We start from the raw sequence: 21,110 nt of genomic DNA, 5'->3' as shown, positions 1-21,110 counted from the left end.
GCGTGCACCTTTCGACTAGATAAGGAGACACTGCCTCCAACGAATCCTCCTGCTACCGTCCGGATTTGTCCTATAAGCGCCCTGTCCCTATCATTCTTAGGGGGCGCCCTATCTCTATCATTACCACAAGTATTGTCCCAATGCTGCTACCGCCTATCGGAATTGCTACTCCTTTTGGGATTGCGCCTTGGCTCATAGCGTTGCTAAGGCTTTGAGAGCTTTGCGACCATCCGCTCTAACTCTCTAGTGCTCGCCAGTTCAGAGACTCTCTTCTTCATGGTCATGCAATCTTTCGTCCAATGCAAACTCATCTGGTGATACTTGCAGTAGCGACTGCCTATTCTAGCCTGGTGGTGTTCCTTACTTGGCTCCTCTTTCTCTTGCACATTCAGATTGTTGTGCATCAATATGTTATTGTGCTCCATCCACCTTTCTCTTCTTCTATCTTGATGACTCGATGTGGTTTTGTTGTCGACATGATTGTTCTTCTACTTAGCTTTGTACTTCCCTTTTCTCAGATCCACCAAGGCTTGAAGTGTGTCTTCAACCTTGACGAAGCCGTCCGCCCTATACATGAACACTCTCAGGGTAAAAGGGGTATTCCTGGCCAATTTGGCCATGAAGGGCTTGCATGGCTAGATTCCAAGAGGGCAGTAAGGGTAGTTTTCTCGTCTTGATTGTCTGTCGTTAGCCTTTCTTTGTTGAAGCGGGTGAGGTATATTTTCAGGTTCTCATCTTCTCTTTATTTAACCGTTAGGAGATATGCTGCTGGGCATCAACGTTTTCTGTTAGCATGAATTGTGTTAGGAATTGCTTAGCCAACTCTTCAAAACTGTTTATTGGTCTTGGTTTAAGGGTCCCAAACCGTCCTCTTGCCGTTCCCTTCAAGGTCCAGAGGAAGGCTTGGTAGACAATTTCCCCGAGGAAGTCGTGGAACGTAATGTGCGCCTTGAAATTCTCCAAATTGTCCACTAGGGTCTTAGACCCATCATACATCTCTATTTGTAGCACTTTGAATTTTGGTGGAAGCGACATCGCCATAATCTTCTCCCTATACTGTAGATTAGTCTGGTTCAATAAGTACTCTATTAAGGAAGATCATCCCATCTTCTTCGCCATCTTTTCATATTTTCTAGCAAGGTATCATAACTCGTCATGCATCTTCTTTTTCTCTACATCGTCTTGGTTGGGCACAACAGTGTCGCTGAGCTCCAAGTTTCATCGCTTTAGATCTTCGTTTTCTTTCCTTAGATTCTCCATGGTGTTTAACGCCAACTTCAGCTTCTCTTTCGTTGCAGCTAATCTTGTTTCCATGGTGGTAGGTAATGTATCCTATTCACGGTTGGCTAAAGAGCAGGTCATGGTCGGCATCTAGGAACCACGTTGATGTCCAACGAAAAACTGAATTCAAAGAAAACAGATCCCATAAACGATGTCATTGTAGAGGACGTGTCCCACCACTGAACGTAATCGCTTACTGGCAAAATATCAAAGGGTGATGGCGTTGTACTCTTGCAACCACTTCGATGCTTAAGTCAGCCAAAAGTGTAGATTAACTCAAGTATATGATCAAAAGTGCTCTAAGGTTATTTGGTTCCCACACATATATAAGTGTAGGGAAGTATCGGATCATCATCATCACTGGATTACTTTCGTATAATACTTAGCCGTTCATCTTACTTCTAAATAATATGAGTAATCTACTCGCCACATTAGTGCTTATCCGCTCTACCAGATAACGGAATATCAAATTTCCATGCTCCTTTAGCCTCTAGTTTGGGCCCATGTCTATCACTATAATTCATAGTTGTGCCGAGGTACTAAATGGACCCTTCACATATGATTCAACTTTGATAAACATCCAGCTGCTTAATTCTGCATTTGTATCATGAGCTTTAATCCATCATACTGTTTCAACTTTCACCCTCGTTTCCTAACGTAGAAAAGGGCAAAATTAAAACAAAAATAAAAATAAAAATAAAAATAAAATATATGCCTTCTTGTAGCACTTTTGTGTACTTGATAAAAACAATAACTCTGATGCATGCGGTGTGTGGCGATCACAGAAATAATAATAATAATAATAATAAAAGATCAATTGAATAGTACAGGTCGCATTCATGGTTTGCTTGTTAATGTCATGAAAATCAAGAGAGATCACATGAGGAGTCATGATCTGATCTTGAGATTGTAGCTAATCCATGTTGCACCTCTCCGTCGGTTAATTAATTACCCCTAGTGTCCATATATTATACTTGTTTTTGCAAAATAGGGTAGGGTAGTTTGTTTGTGGTTGAAGCCTTTATTCTTGGAATCAGAAAACAATCTAAAATAATAATAAAAATTAAATAAAAATATCCCTTCGTGGCCGGCACCCAGCATGGATATTGATTATATATATATGGAATATCGATCCCTGTGAACATGATCCAGGTCTACCTTAACTTGCATAAGAATAGAAAAATCCCGATGGCACGTAAGACCTAATATTTCACCTACTTAATTGCATGTCTATATGTGCAAATAAATAAAATAAAATAAAAAAGTGGCCTCGGGTTGTTGCATGTCTTTTTTTTTTTTTTTGAAAGAGGACGGTACCCCAATTTTATTAATAAGCCCTCACTTTTGGCGGAGGAAAACCGTGGTAACAACCCGATGCCTGAGGGTTACAAATACACAAAAGGTCCAAAACCCAGGCACCAAAAACTATAATGGCCACATAAACATTACAGGACAGACCAAAGCACAAACTAACGGGAGAAACACGATCAAGAACCTGCAAGAGAAAAGCACAGAAAAACCAGAGGGTAAAACAAAGAGCTAAAAAGAAAGACAAACCTGGGAGAGCACTACATAGTTCGCAGGTAAGGAAGACCAAGTCTATCCATGCGAAGGAGTCCCCGAAGAGGGCTGGGCAGAACATCATGAGCATCAAACCAATCCGCGTTAAGTCCCCTAGCTCCCTGCTTGGCAAGAAAATTAGCCACTGCATTTCCTTCTCGAAAAACATGTTTCATCGTATACTCCATATTAGAAAGATTGTCTTGAAGCTCATCCCAGAACTCTTCTAAATACCAAATGTTGCAGCTCCCTCTAGTAATCCAGTTTACAAGAAGTTGGGAGTCGGACTCAATCTCTATACGGTAAAAACCAAGATGATGACATCGACAAATCCCTTCCAGAAGACTTCTCATTTCTGCATAATTATTAGATCCCTGACCCAAAAACACAGAAAAAGCCCCAAGTAATTTTCCATCTTCGTCGCGAATAACTCCTCCTGCTCCAGCCGGGCCAGGATTTCCCAAGCTACTGCCGTCAATATTAAGCTTGACCCACCCCTGTTTAGGGCGAAACCATCTCACCACTTGGACCTTTTTAGGTCTAGTGGGTAAGGTATGAATATCCAAACAGTTTAAGATTGCCATGTCCTTATTATTAATGCTGGAGGATTTTAAGAACAAAGTCATAATTTTGCGGAGCCAGAATTTAATAGCATACCAAATCGATTCAATTGTGTCCTCCTTGGCCTCAAATCTAGCTTTACAGCGCCATTCCCAAAGTTTCCAGGAGATGATAGAAGGAAGATTGCCAAAAACAATTCTCAATTGGGAAGATTTGCCAGCACGCCGGAACCAAAAATTGATTTGCTCTTTCCAAGTTTGAAAGGTGCCCATATGCACACCTAGATTTATGGCAGCTAGGCGCCAAATTTTTTTAGCAATATCACCAGAGCAAAGGACATGGTTGAGCAAAGGACATGGTTGAGGTCTTCTGTATGGCCTTGAGAACAACAATTACATCTAGAAGCCATTGGTATCCCAATTCTTTTAATCTGATCATCAACACTCAGACAGTTATAATACGCCTTCCACATCATAATAGAAATTCTCTTAGGGATATTAGTATGCCAAATCCAATGGGCCCAAGGTAGAGGAGGAGCCTGAACCCTTATACAATCCCAAGCACTTTTCGTAGTAAACTTCCTAGCATCATCCTTCAACCAGATTAAAACATCCTCACCCTCTTTTCTTCTAGCCAAGTACTGATACAGTTCGATGGCTTTTTGTTGACCCACTAGCTGATCCAAGAGAGAAATATCCCATTCATTGTCAAGACGACAATCGTTAATTTTCAGTAAAGGATTTTCAATCACCGGATAGAGACTACAAAGGGGATCATCATTTGCCCAATTATCATACCAAAAAGAAATATTCCCATCTCTAACACTCCATTTAGAGTTAGATAAGACCTCCTGAATATTACTAGCCACAGATTTCCAGAAGCGAGTCCCCTTTGTAGGGGTCACAAGGGATAAGTGGGTACCCCTAGCATACTTACCTCTGAAAAAATCAGCCCACAAAGACTGGCCCTTGATGAGCCTCCAAGCCAACTTCCAGTGTAAGGCCTTTTAAATATCCCCAAAGTCCCTGATGCCCAAGCCCCCTTCTTCTATGGGTTTACAGATATGATTCCAAGAGATCCATTTTCTTTTACCTTTACCATGAGATTCTCCCAAAAAAAAAAAGAACTTAGGAGCTTGTTTAAAGCCTTAAGGACGGTCTTTGGAACTTGTAGAACAACTAAGAGGTTAGTAGCCATACTTGAGAGAACGTGGCGAAGAAGAATGGTCCTACCACCTGCTGAGAGCAGTTTCATTTTCCAACCAGCAATTTTCTTTTGAATTTTCCCCAGAAGCTCACTAAAATCAGAAGCCTTTAGTTTACCTACCACAATAGGAACGCCCAAATACTTAAAGGGAAAGGAACCTTCCGAGAAACCAGTAAAGTGTAAGATAGAGCGTTTCCTTGAGCTCAAGATCCTTTTGGAGAAAAGGACAGCACTCTTTTCCTTATTAAGAGCTTGGCCAGACCAGGTTTCATAAAGGGTCAGAGTCTTCATCAAGCCTCTTATAGATCTCATTCCACCATGAGCAAAAATAATTATGTCATCAGCATACATAAGGTGGGATATAAGGGGGGTGCCTCTAGCTTGAGTAAAGTGACTGATTTTGCCAGATTCAAAGGATTTCTTAAGGAGACGAGAGAGAACCTCTTGCATAATGATAAACAAATAGGGCGAAAGGGGGCTCCTTGTCTCAAACCTCGACCGCCTTTAAAGAAACCCATGGGGGTGCCATTCATCATGACAAAATACGAAGGAGTAGAGACACATTCCTTGATCAGAGCACAAACCTGAGGGGAAAAACCAAAAGAAGCCAGGACATGTATAAGGAAGTCCCAATCCACTCTATCATAAGCCTTGGCCATATCAAGCTTCACCATAATGTTACCACCATTAGTAGGTTTATGGAGAGAGTGGACCATCTCTTGAGTCAAGCTAATGTTTTCAAAAATGCTCCGACCAGGGATGAAAGCCGCTTGTTCCTGAGATATCATCCTAGGAAGTAACGTAGTCATCCGGCCCACTAAAATTTTGGTGCAGATCTTGTATATTACCGAGCACAGGCTAATAGGCCGGAACTTATCGAAGCTTGAAGGCTTGTCCGTTTTAGGGATGAGAACAATATGTGAGGCAGAGTAGAAACAGGGAAGGGACTTATTAAGAAAAAAATCAGAGACAGCCTCCAAGAGATCACCATGAACAAGATCCCAGCAAGCACGAAAGAAACCGGAACCAAAACCATCTGGACCAGGACTACTATCAATAGGAATGCTAAAAAGAGCAATTTTAATATCCTCAAGGGAAGGGGAAATACACAAATTGAAATTATCAGCATCAGAGATCACAGGAGAAATAAGATCATCTAAATTAGGGAGAGAGCGAGCGTTATTGTGACCCAAAAAGTTTTTGAAGTAATCAACAGCAGCCTGATGAATATCAAAAGGGGTAGATAAAGAAGTACCATCAGACAGATTCATAACATTAATCCGTTTTTGATTTTTAGCATTCAGATAAGTATGAAAAAATTTTGAATTATTATCACCATCTTTTAACCATCTTTTTTTAGCCAAGTGAGAGAGACGAGTATTTTCTCTATTTAGCCAAATATCAAGATCCAGTTTAGACTCCATAAGACCCCGATTGTCCTCCTCATTAAACCTAACTTGAAGTTTATTATCTAGATGCTCAATACGATTTTCTAGCTCATTAATAGTTATAGTAGTCCTACCAAAGACACTCTTGTTCCATACTCTTAACGCCACTTTGAGTCTTTTTAATTTGAGAGATAACTTAGAGAGCCCAAAGCCAAACCCCTCTTGTTTCCACACAGACTCCACAAGACGAAAAAAGTCAGGATGATCAGTCCACATATAATGGAAATGAAAAGGATTTGGACCATACCTGAAAGGGTCCTCGCCCAAATTAATTAATAAAGGGGAGTGATCTGAGGTAGTGCGAGCCAAAACCTGGTAAAAAATGTTAGGGAAATAATTAAGAAAAGATGAATCGATAAAACAACGGTCTAACCTTGCCTAGCAGCGAGTCAAGCCGCTTTGATTGTTGCACCATGTCATTTTTGGGCCTTGGGATCGCATGTCAAGAAGCCCACAATTTTGGATGCAGAGATTAAAATCTTCCATAGCAGAAAAGGGACGGGGATGACCTCCTATTCTTTCCGAGTCATCCTTGATAATATTAAAATCGCCACAAAGCAACCACGGGAGATTGTCAATATTACTAGTCTCCAAATTCTCCCAAAGAATTTTCCTTTCTAACTGATTGCATTTTGCATACACAATAGTAAGGAGAAACTTAAACCCATTTTCCTCAGCTTTCACTGTCAGAAATTGGCTAGAGCATGCCACAGATTGAATAGAAATTGCCGAATTCCACAGTAGCCAGATTTTACCATCATGAGCTTCGTTAGTGACAAAGGAATCAAATCTCAATTGGCTCAAAATAAAAGAGATTTTTTCCTCTCGCATAAAAGGTTCCGCCAAAGCGACAACATTAGGCTTATATTTTTTTAGAATATTTTTCAAGTGCAACTTAGACGTTCTCAGCCCCCTAATATTCCAAAATAATATAGGATGAATCATAAATTAAGTTTGGAGGGACGGCTTACCACCCTAGTGGAACTCCTTTTTTTCAACTGACCCGTTAAAATCCTTGAATTTTTCGAGTCTGTGAGATATTCTTTGTTGATATCTCCTTTTAAAACATCCCTGTCGAGCTCGTGGTCCGATGAAGCTTCTATGCTTTCCTCCGTGACTTTTCGACCCACATCATTCTCGAGAAGAGTTTGCACAACGTCACAATTTTCCTGCAAGTTCGGCTCCATTTCGGCTGCGTTTGGTGGCTGCCCACGAACCCACTGTGCACGTCCCAGACTAGTCCATCGCAAAGCTTCACTGTGCATCCTTCCCGGTGACGTCACTTTCACGGACTGGTTCATGGCGTTTCGCAGGTTCTCCTTGCTGTAAACCCAGTTCTCCTTGAGTCTCCAAAGTCTGACCTGATCCATCACCTTGTTCCGGCATTTCTTTTGGATTCTGAGTCCCCTCTCCGGCTAACAGTGCGTCATTGCAGGCCTGGTCACGCTCGAGTCCCCTCTCCGGTTCCCTGGCAGACCCATCATGGGCTAGATCATCTTCACCTTCAACCTCAGAGTTAAACCCAGCTTCACCGTGTCCCAAAGCATTTATCGCAAATTCAAGACCCACCGATTCGCCATTCAAGTTGTTCTGCATGCTTTCATGGACGTTCATTCGCAACCTAGACGTCAACTTACACCCAGGCGTGGACGTACCCACTGGTACTACCTCCCTCAGAACTTCCTTCTCCGAACCACCTTGCAGCTGCTCAGAACCTTGCATCTAATCCCGTGGAGCTTGTTTGCTTGTTTCTCCCTGTTCAGCGATCACAACACCAACGAACGGTACCAGTGACTTATCCATAGTTTCCGAATTAGTCACAGCCGCTTCCAACGATAAAACTCCATCCACGTTACCCTCCTTAGTGCTGGGTTTTTCGGTTACCTTCTTCCAGGTCTTCCCTCCTTTTACTATTTGGTTTTTATCACTTCCATACCGACAGGTCCTCTGATTGTGTCCTTGGCATCGGCACTTCGAACAGTAGGCTGGCAAAGTCTCGTATATGATTTCCTGTCTTCGGCTCTTTGGCATTCCAGGGATGCCAATCCAAAAATGTGAGATCGGCTTCTGTGCTGCATTGATTTCTAAGCAAATCCGAGCTCCATCTGTACGGGTGGCACACTTTGTGGGATTGTCACGGCGTATGTATTTTCCAATCGGTGCCGTGAGCATCTTTAAGAGGGAGGCGTGGTAAAAGTTAGGCGGTAGTCCCGGTAGGAAAACCCAAACAGGGACCGACGGAGGCTCAATTTCTTCATCAAACTCCGGTGACCAAGCAAAGGGGCGGTAGGGGACACCCTCTATATCACACGATTCCCTTGACAGCGCCTTGAGAAAGTCGAGCTCATTGGACATTCGTATGAATATATTCCTGGGACGTTGCATGGCGGAGACAACGGGCAGGGATGACAGACCCCAGTGGCTACGGATGAAAGCCCGAATACTATCAAGCGAGGGTCTCTGTCGGAGGAACTTCACAACCATGGAAAATCTGAAAGGTTCTGCCGTTTTAACTAATTCCTCAGAGGAAAAGGAGAAAAAAACTTCACCATCCACGTATTTTGGTTGCCGAAAAGGTACTGTCACCTCCGGCAGTGGTTGGGGCACTATCGAAACCAGATCGGCGAACGACCGAGGAAGGCCAGCCATGGGGGGCTGGCCATCAACGGCCGCCATGCAGAGTACGTGTGCGGCAAAAAGGATATGAGAAGATGAAAAACAGGGCAGAGTAGAGAGCGTTTTTCTTATCCAAGGGAGTTTGCATATCTATATCTGCCTTGATACGACAATCTATAATATTCATGGCATAGAATAACTCTAGCAATTACAATTATACAAATCAATTCAAATTACTTGTTTATAACCATGCATCATATCACGTTGGGACATCAATCATTGATGAAGAGTTAGCAAGCATGCATGCTTAACTTTCACGTATGACAATATTAAAGAAATATTTGCAATTACCATGTACGATTGAAATATCCTAAACAATCAACGTGCTGACAAATTGGATCCCAGAGTATACATTATTTGGAGAGAAATGCTACTACACTGCTCCAGTTATACTGTTCACTTTGTCCTATTAAATTAAAAATGTAAAAATAAAATAAAAGTATAGACATAAAAGGGTAGAAGGAATTTAGAATTTTAGTATTTACTTTTTTGTGTTATATATTAAACACTATTTTATTTTGAATATATTCTTTTTGTTTTAAATATATATTTTTTATTTTTTTAATAATTCATGTAGAATCATATTATAGTATCGCGTCAATAGGACAAAATGAGCGGTATAACCGGACAGAACAATAACAATACTCTTGTTTGGTAGGTGGTGGCTAGGTAGAAGTTTTTATTTAGTCTTTACGGAAATCTAATTATAACATTGATTATAGGGTTAAGTGTGACTTGAATACAACTCACTTCAATTTCCCATGCACGTGATCATATCTAAAATAACTGTAATTAGTACTTACTCTTTTCCATTTTCATTTGCAAGAAGTTTAATTAATGAAACGTGCTCCATTTACCTGGTTTTGTCCCGCACGGAAATAGAAAATTAATTAAAGAAAGAAGATCAAAATCTTGTTGTGGTCAGAATCCTTTGTTTAGTTGTTGGAAAAAAGGTTGTCCCCACCGATGTCGTATTCCTGCTCTACTTTATTTATTTATTTATTATACAGTCATTTTTATATATTTTTTTATATATTTATTAATATAATTGATCAAAATAATTATTTTATAGTAAAAAAATACTAGTAACACAATTAATTATATTAATAGAGGACGTAAGGTTAGGGAAAATATAAAAAAAAATGACAGTATATAAAATTTAGAGGTGGGCAACGGGGCCCCGGATCCCGCTGCTTTGCCCCATTCACCCCGCCCCCGCATATGCAATGCGGGGCGGGGCATCCGCACCGCAAGGGCAAGGGACGGGGGATGTATACGTGATGATGCATGTTAATTGACAGCTTGTAACATATATATATCAAAATGCATGCATGTTAATTGAAGGGTTTCATTGATTGAAACCCCTAAAGCTAAAGATTGAAACCCCTAAAGCCTTTTAGTTTTAGGGGTTTCAATCAATGAAACCTCTAAAAAAAAAATTAAAAAGATGTGTGGGTCTACTAAATGTATGCAGTTTTTTATAATTGTGTTGGATTGCACTTGAAATTTTTTTTTTTTGTGTTAGAGAATGAAGAATGTCTTCAGATTTCAGTGATAGCTCACCTGCCCCAGCTAATACCCTTACGCCAGAACCTAACCCTACTCCTACCCCTACAGGGAGTACACATTGCCCTGCCCCGAAGCCCACACAGGGCAAGAAACCTGTATCCATAATATGACAACACTTTACTAAACTAGAGGGTGGTGACCCCAACAAGCTACAAGCTAAATGTAATCATTGTGAAAAAATCTATGGATGTCACTATAGGAAACATGATACATTCCAGCTAAACGTCCATTTAGAGGAACAATGCAAGAAGAGTCTAATTTTAAAATCTTTAGTAGAGAAGAGTCAATTTAGACTAGATATTAAAATGGCAGATGGGAGTAGTGGGGCCAGGGGTTCAACATTGAATCGGTATACAAAGTATAATCTCAATGAGTGTAGAAGAAAGTTAGCTCGTATGATTGTCATAGACGAGCTGCCTTTTCAGTTTGTGGAGGGTAAAGGGTTCCAAGAATTTGTCCAAGAGTTGGAACTGAGATTTTTACTTCCTTCTCGTCACATTATGGCAAAGGATATTAAAAAGATTTACTTCTGTGATAAAGATGTTTTGAGGGGTCAATTGGCGGTTTTGGTAGTTTGCCTCACTACCGATATTTGGACTTCTATCCAAAATATGACTTACATGTTGTTGACTGTGCATGTTCTTGATTCTGATTGGGTTCTTCACAAAAAGATTATTAAATTTTGTCAAATAACTGATCATAAGGGTGAAACGATTGGGAAGGCCTTAGAGGCCGCAATAAAGGAGTGGGAGTTGGAAAAAATTTTGACTGTTTCGGTTGATAATGCGTCGTCTAATGATGTTACCTTGGGATATCTAAATAATTATCTTAAAAATACAAATAAAACATTCTTGGGTGGTGAATATTTGCATGTTAGATGTGCTGCACATATTGAATTTAATTGTGACTGAGGGGTTGAAAGATGTTGATGACTCGGTTGCACGAGTTAGAATGGTTGTGAAATTTGTGATGTCTTCTCCTTCTAGATTGGAGAAATTCAAAGTTGCTGCAAAGGTTGCGGTTATAACATCGAAGAAGGGTCTTTGTACTGATATTCCTATCAAATGGAACTCAACCTTCTAGATGTTGGAGGCAGGTTAAGAATATAAGGTAGCCTTTCAATTATTGGGTGATGAAGACATCCAATATGTCAAATACTTTGATGAGCATGGGGGATTACAAAAGCCTAATGATAGTGATTGTATGGTAGTTTCTACTTTTGTTGATTTTCTTGGATTATTTTACGATGTCACATTGAATATATTTGGTTATTTGTACCCTACATCCTATAGGTTTTGTAAACAAATATGTAGGGTGAAAGAAGAATTAAAAGATATGCATAGAGGTTCCAATAAAAAGATGAGGGGGATGTCAGTGACCATGATGCTAAAATATGATAAGTATTACGGAGATTTGACTAGAATGAATATTTTGTTATATGTGTCTGTTATTCATGATCCTTGTCTAAAAGTTTCAGGCTTGTTATATAGGTTGAGACTTACTCACGATTAGGCATGGATTGAACTTATTGGTGAATTGGCCCGAGATATCCTGACTAAATTCTATGATGAGTTTAATGCAATTAAGGGTGTTACTGCATCCAAGACACAAACATCTACCCCAACGCCTTCTACAGACATCATGACCGGGTCTCTTACAAAGAAGCGCAGAATGCCATGGACTAAGACCCTCGCACAGAATCCCACACTAGTTCATCAATCTACGTAGGCGGTTTCCTATTTAGACAACTATTTGTCAGTGGATATGGTTCAAGATAATGATGATAATTTCGATATATTAGGATGGTGGAAGAATGCCTCAAAGAAATATCCCATCATTTCTGAGATTGCCTGCTATATTTTAGCCATCCCTATTAGGACCGTTGCCTCAAAGTCAGCTTTATTACTGGAAGTTATATATTGGATAATTTTTATAGTTCATTGTCTCTTACAACTGTAGAGACATTGATATGCACATAGAGTTGATGATAGGAAAGGATATTCATGTTCTGGATATTTTAGATTTTAAGGAGACCGATAAGGGTGGTGATCAGCTTGGATTTGGACCACTTGGTAATTGTTTTTTATTTTATTATTTTGATTTATTTCGATTTCATCGTTATTAATTTTAATATTAATTCTTGTAGCAACATATGAGATGACATCTAGCACATCTGCAATATAAATATGTGCTCAAGTCCGGGCTGCCCCAAGTGTCATAGTCAAAGACAAGCTATAGCTAACAGCTCTCTGAGTCCCTCTTTAGAATATTCAATTTTTAATTATTTGTTTATATTTTATATTAAATGATTTGTAATGTTGATATAATGTCCCTTGGATACTTTTATATTTGTAATTTTGTAATTGTTTTGCCTTTTGATTTTGTAATAGTTTAGTTATTATTATTAGTTTATTAGGTATTAGACTCTTAGACTAGTAACTTTTATTAGCTATAAAATCAATCACAATCCAAGATACTTTTTTTTTTTTTAATTTGGTTTTTTAATTTTTTTTTCTTTTTACTTATAATTTTATGAGCTGAAAATGACCTACAAGCTTTTTTGGCCTAAAAATTGCTTCTGGACCCAAGGCTAAGTAGGGGTAAGGGGGGCAAACGGATTGCCCCCGAATCTGCACCCCGTCATGCGAGAAGGGGTACCCCGCCCCCACACACCAGGGGTGAGGGATGGGGAAAAAAATTTCTCCATCCGCCCCATGCGGGGGCGAGGCGAGGTGGGGGGTGGTCTACCCCGCACCATACGATGCGGGTACCACCTCTAATAAAATTTTTGTTACTTTTATAGCAAAGTACTGGAGTTGCTCGATTGAATCTAAGGCTAGGGTTGGATACAAAATTTGTTTCAAATTATCTCAACAAATCTCATCTTATCATTATAATTTTTTTTCAAATTTTCACAAATTATAATAAATAATTTAACTTTTTTTAAATCACAAAATAATAATAATATTACAAAATAACATTTTAATAATATTTTATTCAAATTTTAATTTTAATCTAACATCATCTTCCGGTCTAAATCTCACATAAAACCTGAGATCTCATAATCTAATCTTTCGACATCCTAAAATCTCCAAACAATGCCCCTCTCCATGCATCTTTTTATAATCACACAAAAACATCAAGGGCCCATCAGTTTGCTTGTCTAATCAAAATGGGCCTCTCAGAAGTTTTGATTCGTTTCTGCCCAACCTCTAAACGAAATCAGCAAAGGTAAGTAGTCCCATGCCTCCTTGTTCCTTTTTTTTTTTTTTTTTTAATATTTGGTCTAAAACAAATATTTATAAAATTAATTCCATAAATTTATATAAATTGATATAATGCGTTGAATTTTAATTTTTAAAATTTTTACTTTAAAAATCGATTATTTGATAAGAAAATTGACTAATTTTGAGAAAAAATAATATTTTTGTCGTAAATATCTAACAATACACAAGCGATTTTCTAATAGTGTTTATTGTGAAGTATATATCCAATCACGTCAATAAATAAATTAAGTTTTATGATACTTTTTTTTGTTGAAGCAACTCTTCTATTTTCTTTTTTGTATTTTTGTGTGTTTGTTTTGGTGTTAGTTGAAAACGTACGGTTCAATCTTGGACATGAGCTCGTTTGTTTTTAGAGTGGTCGTTTGTATTTGGGGGTGTTATAATCATATAATCTTTTTATAAAAATAAATTTATAAATCGACATAATTTTATATGATATATTAAATTTATTTTATAATAAAAATATTTTATAATTTAATATATTATATCGAATTACTTAAATTTATTTATTTAATTTTATAGAATCATGTTATGATGGCTAAAACATTTTTTATTTATTTATTTTAACTTTTGTTTGTACTTTTACCTTTAGAAATTTATAACTAACATAAAATATATCAAAATATTCATTTTTTTTAATAACTACGACGAAATATTATACAATAAATGATATATTTAGGTACGCACCATTTTTTAAACTCTATCTGACCTTTAGTTGGAGACTTGGAGTAGCTGCTAGCTGGGAAGTCATATATGCATGGCTGAGGTGATTGCAGAAGAGTCATGAGCTGATCAGGAATTGGTAGGTGTGGTTTTGGCAGATGCAGACGTGAAATAATATCAGAAATTCAGAATGATGGAGCTGCTGATTGCTCAGGGCCATGTTATTATTTGGGATCGATGGATCCTGACACTTAATGGAGACGACCATGATCTGCTTCTAGGCTGCTATTTTTGTTTGTTGTACAGTGTACCGCTGGTGTGTACCTTAGTGTATTGGAGAATTTTTTTAAAAATATAAATAATATTATATATAGTTATTTTTACGTATTTTATTAATAAATTAGTTACATTAATTTTTTTAATACATAACCAATCACATTAATAAAATGTATAAAATATTACACAAAAATAACTATACATAATATTTTTGTTTTCGTTTTATCTCTTACCGTCTCCACCAATTGAAAACGGCCAACTCACTTTCCCTGCTTAAAAATATAAAACCTAACCCTATCACCAGCTTTCCCATCCTTAATTAGAAAACAACACATCACTGTTAAATTTTGGAAACTTCAGTGTATTTTTGTTGTTTATCAATTGTGGGATCCAATCCCAACCAATTTTAACTTTTTATGTTTGCTTTGTTGAATTGAATTTTATGCAGTCGCTGATAAAGAAAAACACAAAAGGAATTCATGAACGACAAGGCACATAATCGATCACCCGAAAAAGGGTACCTACTCCATATGGAGAAAAGGCTAGGTCGGATATTGATAGTTACCTCAAGAATTTGATATTATCTCCGACACCCGGCCCCAAGCATAGTCCAAATTAATATCGATGGAATGGATAATGACAGTGTTGTTTGTTTTCATAAATGAGATGAGATGATATGAGTTGAGATAAATTGAGATTACAGTTAAAAATTGAATAAAATATTATTAGAATATATTGTTTTAATATTATTTTTATATTGAAATTTGAAAAAATTGAATTATTTATTTTATTTAATGTGAAAATTTAAAAATATTGTAATAATTAGATGAGATGGAATGAAAATTTTTATGAAAGTGAACGAGGTGGTAATGATTTGAGAAATTAGCTCTTAGTGTAAATATACGATTAACATATTTTTATTTAAAATTGCAATTGTTATTAGAAGAAAAGGTTGGATTAAAATTTGAAATGCTCATGGACATCTTTTCTTTTTGGTGTGGTTTGGAGAGTAAGTTGAGATGAAATGAGTTTATGATATAAAAGTTAAAAGTTAAATGAAATACTATTAGAATATTATTTTTTAATATTATTATTATTTTAAAATTTAAAAATATTGACTTATTTATTATATTTTGTATGAGAATGTAAAAAAATTATAATGATAAGATGAGATGAAACACTTCTATATATAAATAGGGCTATGCGCTATTCTACTTTTATGATAATAATATCTTATTAAGTTTTTTGGCAAAAGATAGTAAGCCTTGGCCATATTTTTCTTTTATGGGATTCGTATGTGGATCTAGTACTATTCTTTTTATATATTACTATGTTTTTCTTTGTTATGTTAATTTTCTACTTAAGATTGAAAAATGCCCAATATTTTGCCCAAAAACTTATGAGTCACATGCATCCCAATAGTAGCTATGCCTTTGATCTCCATCTCTATTTGAGAAGTGCAACTTGTTAAGAATATAATACAAATAATTAAATTTATTTCTTTCTATCAGTTTAAGCTTTTTAGACACTTGATAATTTTACATGATCACTGCATCAGAGCAAAGGTCCTAACTCTAAGTTTGAAACCTGACTATGCACTCTATCTCATTTAATCAAATATTTCACATGTTGAGTTATCTATTAAAGGAAAGTTTGACCCAAATGTAAGCGGGAGTGTTAAGAATTTAATACAAATAATTGAACTATTTGTTAGGTATTCAACCGGTCTCATATGCCTACGCATATTAATCATGCCACTTTGAAAGACTTTCAAGCCTCTCCTCTGTCAAACTTGCCTATCGCACTCTAACATCAACTACGCATATTTCTCCTGATCATTCGCTAGGCCGAAGGGAATGTGCCAAAACTAAATACTTATAATATATGTGTATATATATATACATGATACAAACACAAAAATTTTATAATTTTTCTACATTTTTTAATAAGATATTATTATTATTTTAATTAAAACCCATCAAATTCAAATAAATTAATTAAGAATAAAATTATTTTATTGAAGAGTAATATATATAACAAAAATTGTAAAATAGTTGTGTTTATGTGTAAAATAACAAGGTTTGTTCTGTTAACAGACTTATTAGTGATAGGGTGTACTAGAGTTGTTTTGTTTTTATTTGTGTTTAAAGGAATGTACATAGAAATATGAATATATTGGAATTGATCAACATATATATATACATATATAATATTTCCTCTCATATTACTCTGGCTGAAATGGAGATAAGTAGATTTAATGAAGTGTTTTGGATATATATATATATATAGTTTTGGCTGCTGCAAACAAATTTTCATTTGCAAATAATCATTTTCAGCAATTAAAATTGATGGCAAATGATCATTTCTAGCTATTAAAATTGGCCAAAAATGATTATTTGTGACCATTTTTATTTGGCACAAATTAAATAACCATTTGAAATTAGCTCACTCAACAAAGATTCGTTCAAATAGTATTAATTTTGGCGTTTGAATTACTGTAGAGATGAAATTGTCCCAAACAAATCTGTTCGAACATTATTTTTTAGTGTTCAAACGACTAATAGAGATGAAGTTTTTATCATCGCAAAATAGTCCGTTTGAACGCTATTTTTGGAATTCGAACGACTAATAGGGATGAAAATTTCCTCATCCAAAAAAAATATCCATTTGAACACTTTTAAATTTTGTCGTAAAAACAAAAAAAAGAAAAAAAAAACCATGTTTGGATGTACCCAAAAGCTTTTTGCAACAAATTTCTTGGAATGAACTTGTGATGAAAATATTTAATCTCAAAATGTTTTTTGAGATAAACTTGAAATCTTTTGGGATGAAGATTTTTGTCCCTAAAAAGTAATTTGTTATAGCGCCTTCTAGTGATCATCATGATCTCTGTATATATTCTCGTAATCTAAGATCAAGTTTATTTCGAACAGCATAATCTATTAATTTCATGAACATTTTCTCCTTTATTGATGATAGCTCGATCCAACTGAAAAGAAGAAGAAGAAAGATACGCATATATAATGGATCATGTATGATTCTTAATTAATGACAAGCTGATGATCAAAGACATGCAAGTGATTCTGCTGTTAAAAAAATAGAAAGGAAAGAAAGATAATGGATCGGCAAATAAATTATAAGGTGGAACATAGTACCAAAACCTGAGTGAATGATACCTAAAATTAATATTAAATATATATATATACACGTTCACTGCCCAAAGTCTTGACCTTCTTGAAGCTCACGCACAGATTTAGTCAATGAATCGATCAATATGATCGATTTAATTATCTTTATATTATAAGATGTTTTGGCCTATAATATTGAACTTTGAAACATGCATGGAATATCATATCATTTTCCAGCATATTATATATATATATATATATATAGTGCTGTACGTACGTACCACGAACATAAAGAATTTTGATTTATTTGGATATATTATTGATCACCATTGAATACCGCAGCAAGATCCCAAATTCAGAATATAGATTATTTTTTTTACATTGATCGAACAAAAATTAAAATAACATGGAAAATAATCATTTATTGCAACCAACCAAGAAGGAAAAGACAGAGAGAAGAAATAAAAGACAAGGAAGTTTTAGCTTTTTCACAGCAATATTTAAATTACATGCAGAGATAATCAAAGCTGAGCGAGAATATTACTCATTCCATGGCGTGGACTGCAAACGGCCTCCAAAGGCTTAGCCTTTGCCAAAACAAATCCTGGATCCAAGTTCATGTCCACCATGATCTCCTTCTCAACTCTTTCCCAGTTAAAGCACTGAATAAGTGCACCCATTGCCAATGAATTTATTCGGAGTGCCAAGCCTGCACCGGGGCATTGCCTCCTCCCTGTCCCAAACGGGATGAATTTGAAAGCGTGGTCTCTTTGATCTCCATTTATTTCATCAAATCTTCCTGGCTTGAACTTGTCGGGCTCCTCCCACAGTTTGGGATCCCTATGCACAGCCCATGCATTTGCTAACAGCATCGTCCCTCTCGGTATTTTATATCCCCCCACAGTGCAGTCTTCTGCAGAAAAATGGGGTGATAAAAGTGGCGTTGGGGGATAGAGTCTGAGTGTTTCGTTGATGACAGAACGAAGATAAGGAAGCTTGGATAGATCAGAATCATTTAGCAAGCGCTCATGTCCAACTTTCTCGTCAATCTCTGCTTTAAGCTTCTGCAATACCTCCGGATGATTCAGCAGAAGTGCCATTGCCCATTCCATAGTTGTTGCTGTTGTCTCCGTTCCCGCAGCAAACATCATCTGAAACATTAATAAATAATCCAGTGATGTTTGAAAGTAGATCGAGTACTTTAACGGTCGCACCACAAAGCTATGCTAACATCTTTAGTAAAGAAAATTCTTAACGATAAATCAGAGGAATAACGTGAATGAGAGCTTCAGATCATCAAGCTGCGCAGCTTCTTCTCCATATATAGGTCCATTTTAATTCAGGGTCAAAGAAGGATACGCGTACAATTCAGAGAAGAAGGGTAACTGTAACTACCGTACTTTGGTTGCAATTGACCATTTAATAGAGCATGGTTAGTTTGACCTATAATGTATATATCATCCCCAGTCACTTGCTGAAACATGTCATATCTATAACAGTTGCGACAGGGATAACGTAATCTAAGAACAAGAAAAACATTTCTCTTGCTAATAAGACTTGCTTGCCATATATGTACTTGCTAGGCACGTGTTATTGATTGAAATAATGCAACCCTTTCCTTAAATAGGATAATCCTTTTACTGAGTTTAAATTAATTATAAGAAAGACTTATACAGTCATAGGGATGCAACACTTTAAAAAATGTAGAGAAAATGTGTGACATGCATTAAAAATACTTTTTGGCAGACTATATTTCTAAAAAGACTGACGAGACTTGAACATTTTATAATTGTATGTAATATTAATTTTTATATATTATTTTCATTACTAAAACTTGCCGGGAATTTGTTTTGAAAAGCTAGTACGATTCAAAAGTACCCATCCTGAAGAGAAAATATATTAAAATGTTTTAGAATTTTATTCGAATTGACATAAACTTCAAAAGATCTGTTTTATTCACATCTATATCTTTTTCTATTCTGGGTCCAGCTTGGAAAGAAATTTAGGATCTAACTTATCGTGAATATATAACATTAGGCAATAATTAATGGAAAAGACTTATAGCACTATTCACTTACCAAAATGATGCTTTTCATGACATCATCTGAATAGAATTCAGGCTCTGATTTATGAAGAGATGATAGAGCTTCAATCAGAGTCCTCTTCTTTCCCATGTCCTTTACGGTAGCGGTATTCAAAGAATTGGTTTGATTCTTTCGCTTAATCTCTTCTATCAGAGGCCCGAAAAATCCCTCCCTCTTCCTGTGCAACTTCATCATTCTCTTCTCCAACCCTTTGAAACCAATCCACCTCAAAACTGGAATGAAATCACATATATTCATTCCCAAGTTTGCAAAGAAAGTTTCCTTCATATCTTTGAGATGTTTATTTCCCATATCCGTGCCAGCAGCCTCCTCTCCAACACATTGCTTGTCATTGACCATCCTCATGATTACATTGAACATCAGAAGTGAGAAAACATACCTGCAGTCGACTTTCTGGGGTTCCCTATTCGAGACCTTGAACAGTCTACGGACAAGGGAGTAAACTTCTTCTTGTCTGACGATGGAAGACTTTTGAAGGCTATTCTGAGAGAAAATCTCGATGCTCACAATCCGTCGGAGGTTTCGCCACAAGTGACCGTAGGGAGCCCAGGCTGGAGCATTTAAGTTGTAAGTCAAAATATCACCAGCCATGGTGTGGGGACGATTTGCAAATATGATATCGTTCTTGGTGAAGCATTCTTCGACAGCAGAAGAAGAAGAAATGACAATGCAAGACCGGGAACCAAATTTAAGAGAAAGGACAGGACCGTACTGCAAAGACAGGGTCTGTAACGTTTGGTAGAGGGGCGGTTTAAGGAGGTGCAGGTGGCCGATTACGGGCAGAGAAAATGGACTGGGTGGTGCATTTCGGTTGTGCTTGTACACAAGCTTGATGATAACAATGGAGATCAGGAAGAAAGCAATAAGGTAAGACATTAGGTTTTCCATGGCGAATTAGCAACAGTTCGATGATGATCAGTTGTAGTTCATGGCGCTGGGTTCTCCCTTGAACCCGTAGTACTCTACTTGTGAAATAAATATTGCTTCTTGTTACCCAAAAAGAACAGCTTAGCAAGAAATTGGTTTAAAAATCTGTCGCGTGTACTTGAGTCAGGATGGAGAAAGAGAGATGTTTGTTAGGTGATTGTGCAAATTTCCTATAATTAATTTGAAAAATTAATAAATATAAAATAAAATAAATTAATTTTTTAATAATAAACTCAACTCTTTTTCAAAACGACAGTAGAATGTTTACACACTCCACAATTCAAGTATGTAGCATTAATTTGGGAGAAATACAGGTTATTTTAACCAAAGTAAACAAAATGTGATTGTCACTTGTTTGATAGATGGATAGTGTGTTGTCATTCTTATTATAAATATGAAAAATCTAATTGTAAGTATAATTAT

The 21,110-nt window shown here is 36.7% G+C and overlaps 2 protein-coding genes across 2 annotated transcripts; both read right to left on the bottom strand.

Moving 5' to 3' along the window:
• Positions 1-7,778: 7,778 nt before the first annotated feature.
• LOC122296621 lies at positions 7,779-8,732 on the bottom strand. The gene has a single exon (XM_043106424.1). It carries the CDS (start codon positions 8,730-8,732, stop codon positions 7,779-7,781), a length of 954 nt encoding a protein of 317 aa, XP_042962358.1.
• Positions 8,733-18,051: 9,319 nt separating this feature from the next.
• On the bottom strand, positions 18,052-20,801 carry LOC122295852 (cytochrome P450 81C13-like). Its single transcript, XM_043105105.1, has 2 exons — positions 19,734-20,801; positions 18,052-18,806 (listed from the first exon to the last, which is right to left on the bottom strand). Exons 1-2 carry the CDS (start codon positions 20,646-20,648, stop codon positions 18,177-18,179), a joined length of 1,545 nt encoding a protein of 514 aa, XP_042961039.1. The 5' UTR covers positions 20,649-20,801; the 3' UTR covers positions 18,052-18,176.
• Between the last annotated feature and the right edge of the window lie 309 nt (positions 20,802-21,110).

The sequence above is a fragment of the Carya illinoinensis genome, chromosome 15 (assembly GCF_018687715.1).
Source record: "Carya illinoinensis cultivar Pawnee chromosome 15, C.illinoinensisPawnee_v1, whole genome shotgun sequence".
Taxonomy (NCBI): Eukaryota; Viridiplantae; Streptophyta; class Magnoliopsida; order Fagales; family Juglandaceae; genus Carya; species Carya illinoinensis.
The sequence above is the reverse complement of the archived record's forward strand: the minus strand, read 5'-3'. Positions and strand labels throughout refer to the sequence as shown.